Source organism: Chaetura pelagica, unplaced genomic scaffold (genome assembly GCF_000747805.2).
Source record: "Chaetura pelagica isolate M959 unplaced genomic scaffold, ChaPel_1.0 scaffold207, whole genome shotgun sequence".
NCBI lineage: Eukaryota > Metazoa > Chordata > Aves > Apodiformes > Apodidae > Chaetura > Chaetura pelagica.
Genome location: NW_009953929.1, coordinates 4,123,807 through 4,134,646, shown reverse-complemented (window position 1 = coordinate 4,134,646; position 10,840 = coordinate 4,123,807). Strand labels below are relative to the sequence as shown.

Below are 10,840 nucleotides of genomic sequence, written 5' to 3'. Positions count from 1 at the left end.
CTGCTGCTGCTGCTGCTGCCGCCGCCGGCGCGTCCCGCCGCGCCCCCGCACAGGTACCGCGTGTCCCGGGGTGCGCGGAAACCTCGGGCAGCTCGCGCGGGGGTTTTACTGCTCGTTAGGGCATCCGGGGAGGGGAAGCGGGCACTGCCGCGGCAGCCCCAGTTACCATCGCATAACGTGATCTGTGATGCGATGTAACATAAATCCCAGTACCTAGAGCTCATCAGCAGGGCGTCCGTTCGCTCCCCCGGTGGCCGCAGCCGTCACGCTGTGGTTCGGAGCCAGGTTTTTCAGGGCTCTCCGCGTCCACCCACAGCGTGGCCGGAGCAGGGAGCCAACTCCTGAGCTTTTTAGCCCTGAACATCCTCACACCTGCAAAATCAGGACATACGATTCATCAGCAGAGTCGAGTAAGCAGAACTTCCACACACGGTGCTTACTATGCTTCTGTGGTCTAGAAAACTTCCAGACTTACTTACTTGATGAATATACCTTAATTCAAAGCATTTCAAGGTGGAAGAGAAAGGAATTAAAAGTTCTTTTTCTTACTGTGCTATTTTAACTACTATTGTATATACCAGAAAAAGTAATTGTTAATGACTTTTTAATAATTATTTTTGCATTATAATATCAATCTGCAATGATGTACCACAGCACCACACCTTCCATCTTATGAACTAACAAAGGAGGGAAGGATAACAGTCTGTATAAATTTATAATAAAGGACCAAGTGGTTAATTTTCTCTACATCCAAGTTCACATGTTAAACTGCACATTCTATCCCAATAGTGAAATTATGCAAGTAAGGAAGAGGTTTAAGTAAGGCTTAAAGTCAGTAATGCTTTTAAGTATTTAAGCTGTGTTTTTACGTGTAAGACAGTCCGTGCCTCTTTACTATTATACAAAAAATAAATTAAATATATTTTAAAATTAAGCACTGTTTTTCCTATTATTCTCAGGCCTACATTTACATGTGGAGGAGTTGTATCTGGAGAGTCAGGATTTATTGGGAGTGAAGGATTTCCTGGAGTCTACCCTCCAAACAGCAAATGTACTTGGAAAATCACAGTAAGAATTTTTAATATCACAAAATCAGTGCTGAAGACAATGAAGAGCTATTTGTTGTTAATGCCAGTGTTTTACAGGGGTTAACATATGTGCAATCATGAATTCAGTAACTCAGAGCAGCTCAACTATCTGGAGTTTTTTAGGGTTGCTGTAATGTGATAATAGTGGTTGAAATAGAACTTATCTCGCCTACCATCAGAAGCAAATTTTCATTTACTTCCATAGATACACATCTAATAGTTTTGAAGTAACCCACCTGAAAGCAAACATCTACCCTTCCAGTCACTACAGAAAACAACAGTTAGTTAGATCAAATGGATTAAAGTAAAGCTTTGGGGTGTAGATAATGAAAAGCAAAATTTGTTGGCAAGACGACATAGAAAAAGTTTTAAACCAAAACAAAATATCCAGGCAGGTTTGCTTGTACTGTGCTAATAACAGTGTTCTGCCAGCCAGGACATCTGGAGTATGTCATGCAGCAAACTGAGAAAGCAATGGGAAAGTCCTGTTACATTTAGAAAGGACCATGTGAAAGCATGTGGTGCAATTGATATTTTGGTGCTGCAATGAGACTGTAGGGCAGAGAGATTGTATTCATAGACAGCACATGCTGTTAAACAATTAGGCCTAGACACTCCAGTGCTCCATGTGTCCTTATCCACAGACTCAGAGAAGGGGATTTGAATGAATTAAAACTCCTCCTCACATCTGCAGAAATTAAGCCTTCCAAATCTGCCCACCAAATTTCCTCTCCATTTTTTAGGCACAGGTCACTAAGAATTCCTGTGACATTCAGGCCTAGAATACAGACTTTACAAAATAAAAGTAAGTATAAGAAAGCTTAAAAAAATAAAGTCTGTGTGTCAGTGGGATCTCTGAAGACAACTTCAGTTCAAAGACTACATTGCAGGCTAGGTGTTGGCCATAGAAAAAGATGTCACAGGATGTCTCTTGCTACTGTAGAGATGCTGATGCAAAGCAGGAGACACTGATGTGTTTACAGTGTTCAATTAAAACAACCCTTGTACCAAATGAATGATATAATTTTCATAATTTTATCTGAGGGTTGCCAGTGAAGCTGCAACAGTTCTTTTTGCACCTTTCTGTTGCATTATTATTAGAATCAAGGTAGAGCTTAGCTTTAATCTGTGGCTGACCTTATCCAGAAGAGTATGATGTAAAATACAGCATATGGTCATGAATAAACTTGCTTCCTGCTGTTGAGGGGCTGAGATGACAGTCATTAGCATGGCCCACCTTACAATCTAAAAGCAGATGCAAATTGCATTTGGAATAAGAGACACGTGCCTTAAATGAAAGGGAAAAAACCTCCTAAGTTATTTTACCAATAAAACTGTATTAGATCTTCAAAAGTTCAAAACTGAATCTGGAGGGAAGTAATTCTTATAACAGCATTTTACCATTTGAAAATGTGGATTATGAATGGAGGCAGCACTGAAGAAGCATTTACTGAAGCATCCTATGGATCTTCCCTTCATCATATATTGAGGGTAGAGGGACAAGAGAACAATCAATTGTATTCAACAAGTACATACAGAGAGGTTTCATTGAAGACTTTATGGGGCTGTTGCCAACAAGATGTGAACATCCAGGTTAGCCTGGGCTTTGTGAGAAGCATTACACAGGGCTGTGTCTGCACTCAGGCTGTAGTGACAATGTGGGCAACTCGATGGCTTCTGGCATTTCATGATCATTCTGACTCCCACTTTTCCGCAATATTTCCATTTACTCCAGCTCTTTGCTGCACTCCTATTCTCTGTAGCCCAGCCAAAGCCAGAGAAGGGCTGCACAATTGTAGCAGTACAGGATTTCTTGAGCCTCTGCCTCATTTAACCCTGTTTGACAATATTGTTCACTTAGCCAAGCTGTGCAGAATGCCCTTGTCTCTTGGATGCAGGGAAGGCAAGGACTACAAAACTCGCAAGATTAAGTCTGCACCCTCTTTAAGATGAGTATGCTTTGCCAAAGTGTGGCAAAGTGGTACACTGAGGGGTCTGTCAGGCGGAATTTAAACAAGAAAATCCTTTCACCAGGTACTGCTGAGGCTCAGAATATCTTGCAGTAGCACCCAACAAAGCAAGCCAGTTACACTGCCATGAAGAAATACGCTGTAGTTACTGTTGAGCTTCCTCATTTAGCATCTGATCTTTGGAAGGTGATTAAGACTTTTTGCCTGTCCATTTTAGCCAAGGGCTATGAACCTCCCCCTGCAAACGTTCTGCCTCATGCAGGATCTGACAAGGCTGCAAGACACATTGATTCACTTTGTGTCTGGGTCATGAGAAGCATGAACTACCACGTCTCATCACCTATAGAAGAAATCTGCAGAGAGGCAGGGACAGCTAGTTTGTTCTTTAGAAGAAAACAGACTTAGAAAACATTATGGGTAATACAGGTAAAGCAATGCAGCATTCAGGTATCAGCTGAAATCTTTCCAACTGGTTTGCTAAAGCTAGAAGAGTCTCTCTAACTCAATTATAGTTGTGTTATTTCAAGAGACTGGGGCTTTTCCAGCAGGCTAAAGAAAACAGCTTCTCTATTCTAAGAGCTCTAAGAAGTGTTCAGCATGTGGTTGTATTACAGCCTTGGCAGACTACCCAGCAGCTTTTAACTGGCTTTGCTAAGAAGTAATTTGTACAGCTATTTCCTTTCCTATAGTAATGTATATAGCTTTATCTAAAATATGTGATATACATTTACTTTTAATGCTCTGTAATCCCTCTTGGCCATCACCTCACATAAATGTGTCACATACTTCAAGAGTCTGGACTGCTGTCCTGTGTTTTTCTGGCAAACTGTGTAGTTCCTGTACAACTCTTAACAACTTTATGTGCAACAGTAATACTGAAGACTGGCAGAGTTAGGTAAGGTTATATTTTTATAGGTTAAGGAGCTGTGTTCCAGCAGGTTTTCTGACAATAAGAAAGGCTTCAAAAATATACTTATCAGGGGAGTGGGAATCTGCCCTGGAGAAGTGAAATATTTTAAATAATTTTCTCTATGTTTTAAGCATTTGTTTTATCATATCAATTGTGAAACTACCCTTCTAGTAGAGAAGAGATCTTTGTGCATGGTTGTATTGCCAGAAAATAAATAGCTGAACTGAATCTAGTTCCATTGTCAGGAAGAGCAAGCCAATACAAATGTTCTTTAAAATGTTCCTTTGTGGCTGGAGAGGATGAGGCTCAGGAACAAGTGACTAGGCAAGAACAGTGTTTTTTCCCAGGATGTAACTCCAAATAACTTTCACATTCATTCTCAGCAGAGTGAAATAATACATTTGGCTCGCAGGCAAGTGATGTGTTTTTCAAGTCTACCCACTACTGCTATGGCAAAACATACATACAATCAGCATTTTGGTATCAAACGTATCAAAATATATTAAACCCATATACTCTATGTGGGTTTATATGCCAACTTCTTAAATGCTAGCTTCTCAGAAAGTTGGCATTTTAGGGGTTTTCTCCACCAAAATATTATTTTCAAAGCAAATCATCTAAACCAAGTAATGTTGAAAAGTCTGACAGTTTGGGAATCCTCCCCAGAAACTGAGGCACAACGATAAAGAGGATTTTTTGTTCAGTCAGAGCAACAACAGTAAAACAGCTTAGCTACTTTAAATGTAGCTGAACTTAGACTAACATTATATGTTATACTTGCAATGAATGAGAAATAATTGAGGGACCTTATTTTGTGGTGAAGTGTATATATAAAATAATCACGCCCTTTTGAATAGGTTAATAATTTGCAGAGATTAAGTTAGGGAATTATACTCTAGAAGAACTCCCCCTAAAAATTCAGGCAGTACTGTTTTCCCTATAGCCTTCAGTAGGAGTAAGGCATCCTTCACATTAATTTAATCTTGTAATTTCCAATCCTAAAGAAGTTGATAGAGTTAAAATAAGAAGGGAAGCAGAGAGCCAAGTATGGGTCAGTTATCCTAAATGTTACAAGGAGAGACAGAAGTTCAAGTGCCTCTGTCATTGAAAGATACCAGCTGGATGGATAAAACAGAAAAATAAGGCACACCCTGCAGGGGAAGCCTCACATATTCTTGCTCTGAGTCCTCCCTCTTTCTTTTTTTCCCAAGAGCTGCTGTTCCTTCCAATTCTTTCTCTGAAGTATCCCATCATCTTACTGCATCAGGCTCAGATGTGGCTCAAAGTAAACAATACTGAGTCATGCTGGCCTTTGCTTTCTCCCTAGTGTTTCTCATGGAGTAATATTTTCAATGCCCTAGGATAAACACTGGCAAATTTTAGCACATTAGCTTTCACATTTAAAAAAGGGAAGTGGTAGAAATTAATTAAAAGTGTTGTATTGCAAAGATGTCTGTATTTCTGGTGGGATTCCTTGGGAGTAGCTGCAAACTGGAGCAGCTGCTACCAGAATGTGGAGCCACCATCTTCTGCACTGTTGAATGTCATCTAGTCAGACTACAAACTTTTAATTGATTTAATATGCTGGAACAAATTTGTTACTTTTGTGAATAATGACATTATTTTAATAAGCAATAACATTCTTCTGTGAAGTAATGGCAGTTAGTAGTGACTGTGATTAAGGGCCTCAGTTCACCTATTTCTGTAAATGGCTTCTCTCTCCAAATTCAACTAAATGTGAGCAAGTATTATTCTAACAACTAAAATCTGGAGTTGGCTCCTTATTAAACATCCATGACCACGTGCCCGAGTTTTTCCTACAACATTATCTTGCAAACTGTCATGAAAGAAAACTTACCAACTCAGTACATCTATGGGTAACTCACAATGAAATAGACTGAACTAACAGAAGCTAGAGATATTAAAACTATATTTAAATATAATGCTGTAATATAATGTAGTGTAACAGAGTCCATGGCGGAGAGAGGAGAAGAAAGTATAAAACACTGCACACAGTTATACCATGAAACAGAAAACCCAAGACTTGAGTGAATGGTGCTGGCAGCTGGGAGTCTGGGTGCTTTGCCAGTGTCGTCTCTCTCAAATATGGGTCAGCCCCATGTCCTGGTTCCCATGTCCAACTTGGGGCAGCATGAGAGCAGGGAGTATCTGGGGGCAGGACTGGGTGCCATGGGGCTAGTGTCAGCAGAGCAGTACAGGTTCAATGTGCTTGTGGAACAAAGCTGTCAGTGAGCACCCGTCAGCATTACTGAGGGATAACCACTTGGCTAAATCTGAATGCATTTCTACAAGGAAAGCAAAAAAGACCTTTTCTTACCTCAGAACCACTCACCTCTCACATTTCAACTTCCTTCTTCAAAGTGTGGGAGGGAGTAGGTGTCTTCAAAGAAGCAATTCAACCTGAGAAAGTAGGGGAAAAAGATCTCTTAAACACTGACAAAACTGTTAAATATGACAGAACAACTTTTGCTTAACTTTCAGAAGCAGTGAAAGTAAAAGGGGAAACTTCTTAAAGATGGGTAAGTTGTTGCAAAACAGCAAGATACTGTAGTGGAAAATGTTGGACAATCTTAATTGTAAGTCTAAGAGCTGTATGAAAACATTATAACCTTTAAAGGTCACCTTATTTAGATCTTGTTGTACCAGTTGTACAAACTTGCAAATAACAAGTGTTCAACCCCAAAAGAGTATATATTATTTTGCACACATACTTCTGGAAAATAGGTTGCTTTAATTTAACTGTCTGAATCTGACTTCATCTGACAACTTTACAGCCAGCATTTTTTAACATACTTGTCCAGTCACATAGAGTTTCTAGTATAACCATAAATAACATTCAAGCCTTCTGACAGGAATACTGAATTCCTTTTAGCTTTTTCTGTTAAAATAACCATGTCTTAATGCTTCTTAGTGATTCAGACTGGAAGACAAGTGAATACAAAAATAAGAGATTTAGTTATGAGAGCAGTGATTCAAAGACTCATTGCTGTTAGAGAATACCTTACAATATCACCATGTGTCTATATTGGCCTTACGCTGTTTACATCAACATGTGAGTTATTTTCTGATACCAGTTATTGGGCTCACTTCAGTAGTGTGATTTTTAAACCTAACATCTGGCTTTAAAGTCTTGTAAAACATAGTCATTGTGCTTTGGAATTTCTGGGAAAGATTAGACGAGTTTTGTGGTTTTGATGTAGTATTAGTGATGTACGTCAGCACAGGGGAACTGAATGCATTTCTGAGAGAACTCTGAAACTTAAAGGAAAATCCTCTGAAACCAGAAACAGGAGCTGCAGTGGGGCTGGTCAGTCAGCATGTAGGTGGGCCCCAAGCAGTTGAAAACAGCTCAGGCACAAGTCTGTTCTGCTGCAGGATCAGCATCAGCACCGGACATAAATGCAGCCACATGAATGATTAACCTTAACATATCTACAGCACATTTTTCAGTACTTCTAGAGTTGCTGCCTGTATTATTCTATGGGTTAAGCGGTTACATCCATCTATAGCACTTCCATGTATATCTAACAAGGCATTTTTAACTTGAAACTCTCAACATTAAAACATTGTTTGACATTTTCATATAGGAACAGTTTAGTTGTAGTTTATCTCAAACTGGTGTTTTAAAATGAGTCATTGTTAAGGAAGGAAAAAAATCATGAGCTCTTAAATGAAGTGGCTTAAAGATGGACTTACTGCAGATACATTAAGTGTGTGTTATATATTTAAAGCAGAAGATAATAGCAGTGTCTCAGTAAAACAGAACAGCTGCAATTATTTTCATAGTTAACCACTCTACCAGGCTATGAATTGAATGCAGATAATTACACTCTGCCTGTCTAGGGTCCCTCTATACTTTAAAATACTGTTTCCCTCTTCATGTCCTGTTACATAGCACTGAGTGCTTTGTTGGAATAATTTTCACTTCTCAGTACGCTGCTTATTCTCTTAAAAGCTTGCAACTCTATCCCAGGAAATGTTCTCCTTGTAAACTATTATTTTATCTTAATTTACATCCTTCTCACTACTCTTGCCTGTTTCTCAGTTGTCCACAGATGCAGACGTGCAAGATTTGCCCTGTCTTATGTTACCTTAGATGTTGGATTAAACAAAACTCTTTTCTGTATTGAAGACACCCACTAATGGTTTCTTTGAACTCTGTTTATAGTTCTACATATTCTTTCCAAATGCATATCTTTCACTGCAGCCTTCAAGCTAAATGTAACCTCTCCAATAACTAAGTATTAGGGTTGTACAGCATTAACTATAATGTTTTCACTTTTATTTATAAATGCAGGCCATGTGTGAGTAAACACAAAAATCCTTCAAACTATGAAACTTTATGAAATAAATCAGCAAGATAAGAGAGACCATTTCATTTGCTCAGAATTAGAAATTGTTCCATGTATTTTTTAAACCATATTAAATCTCATCCTCCCCACTTTGGTAACAGGGAGCTGTGTGGCTGATTGCATACTTTCAGCAGAAAATAAGAGAAACGTGCCAGGCTGGACTGGGTGGTGATGGTATATAATTAACTATATGGGCTCAGCTAGACAATACTGTAGATTGGGAACAAGACAGTAACAGAGAAGGCCAGAGCTTTGTTTTTATGATTGGTCCAATATGATTTAAAAACCACTCTGCCTGGAGTGTAGTTGACCAAAAGAGCTTACTGGTGAGAAGGCTATTGAAAACACTCATGGAAATAGTGGGGTCAGAGATATATGTGGTGTCCATCACACTTCAAGATATGTCTACCCCTCCCTCTCTCTGTCTCCCTCCAGGTCCCAGAAGGAAAAGTGGTGGTTCTTTCTTTTAGATACTTAGACCTGGAAAGTGACAACCTGTGCCGATACGATTTCGTGGATATATACAACGGCCACGCCAATGGACAACGCATCGGCAGGTTCTGCGGCACTGTGAAACCAGGTGCCCTTGTATCCAGCAGCAATAAAATGTTGGTGCAGATGACTTCAGATGCTAATACTGCTGGAAGTGGGTTCATTGCAAAGTTTTCTGCAGCAGAACCACATGAAAGAGGTAATTAATAATTACAATACAAATATAACTGTACAACTATGGAGAGCCACATTAATGCTTAAAAAGATATGATGTCAGAGATAGTAAGAGATTGTGCCATTCAATGTATTCATTAATTATCTTACTTAACCAATACCAAAGCATAACTGTTTAGCCAGCATAGTTAATCAAAGTAGTAAAGAGGAGAGCTAACTATTGTAAGAGTTGCAGAACTGCACCATGTAGCAGTATGGTAAAGGCTAGTCAATAAAATGTCAGATTAAATTTAATATAAATAAATATTGCAAACAAGGGGGAAACACCCTAAATTTATGTACAGTGGGCTCTGAAATAATGATTACTGCTTAGGAATGAGATCCTAAGATAGATAACTTATGAAAAAAATAGTTGAGTATCAATCCAGTGCTCAACAGGTATCAAAAAAGAATCAGAAACTTAGCAATTTTTAAAAGGGAATTAAGAATAAACAACAAATGATGCACTATAAATCCATAATGCATCTACATCTCAAACATTGTGTGCCATTCTGATGTTCCCATCTCAGAACAGGATATAAAGAAACTATTAGAAGCAATCAGAGACAACAAGTATGATAGAGTAAAGGAACATCTACATAGAGACCAGCTGCACAGCATGGACCCCTTCATGCTGGAAAAGAGAAAGTCAAGGGGAGTGTAGGAGAGAGCTCTAAATTCGTGATCAGTATGGAAAAAGTTAAGGGGGGCCACACTCACTGTCTCTTCCCATACAAAAAACAGATGAGCAAGTGGCTGCAAAACAACAGAGGTGGCAGTTTTCTCAGCGAGCTGTTCAGTGCTGGAGTGCTGTGCCAGAGGACACTGCCAATTGTCAATTTCTCTACTGGTTTAAAAACCATTAGAAAAAACTGTGGAAGAAACAAGAAGGTATTATTAAGCATAAGGTATTTCCTTGTGCTTGGGAAGACCATGAACTGCGAGAGGCTGGAAGGTTGCAGGGGGTGGCATTGTCCTGCTGAGGGACTCTTGCAAGGCTTTTGCTATTAGCACGATACCAGACTAGACAGGTTGGGCATGTGTTGGACAGATGCAGTGCAGGTGATAATTTATTAGTTGTTTCATTTGTATCCCTGTAGTGAAAACTTCTTGAAAGACACATTAAATGACTATGACGTAATTGAGTTAATTTAATACTGAAGGTTCATAATCATATTATAAATAAGGATTACATACCTGATACAGCTTTGTAATTTGGGACTGGAAGAGATGAGGAAGAAAAGACCTTCACTGTGGGCTCTCCACGGGCTGCATTCCTTATGGAATGCACAGGCCACCAGGACGGCTGCTCCAGCACCTTCAGCTGCTTCTCTGCCCACTCAGTGTTCTCGGGAGTGTTTCTCACTTTTTTTATTCCCCTCTTCATCCACATCTGGCATTTTCTGCCCTTTATTAAACACGTTTTCCCAGAGGTGTCCCCAGCCGAGCCGAAGGGCCTGGCTGCGTCGTGAGGCTGTGGCAGGAGCAGCCAGAGCCGCCTGGCACCGGCCCTGCCTGCAGCAGCAAAAGCCTTGCCCAGGTCACCCTGCCCAGGTCACCCTGCCCGCTGCTCAGCCTGCTCCGCTCTGCTTCCAGGGGACCAGTACTGCGGGGGAAGGCTGCAGAAGCCGTCAGGCTCCTTCCAAACACCCAACTGGCCTGAGCGAGACTACCCGGCCGGAGTTAGCTGCTCCTGGCACATCGTCGCCCCGAAGAACCAGGTAAGGCGTCGGCACGGAGGCCCGTTCCGCGCCAGGGCTGGGCCTGCCCTGCATCCCGCGGCAGGGAGGGTGG

General features: G+C 40.4%; 1 protein-coding gene across 1 annotated transcript in view; it reads left to right on the top strand.

Annotated features, from left to right (window-relative positions):
- PCOLCE2 (procollagen C-endopeptidase enhancer 2) overlaps positions 1-10,840 on the top strand; it is a 48,384-nt gene that overhangs the window by 26,133 nt on the left and 11,411 nt on the right. The window contains exons 2-4 of the mRNA XM_010001674.1: positions 960-1,068; positions 8,777-9,032; positions 10,643-10,767. Coding sequence (XP_009999976.1) covers positions 960-1,068; positions 8,777-9,032; positions 10,643-10,767 — 490 coding nt within the window. The remainder of the gene's footprint in view (positions 1-959; positions 1,069-8,776; positions 9,033-10,642; positions 10,768-10,840) is intronic.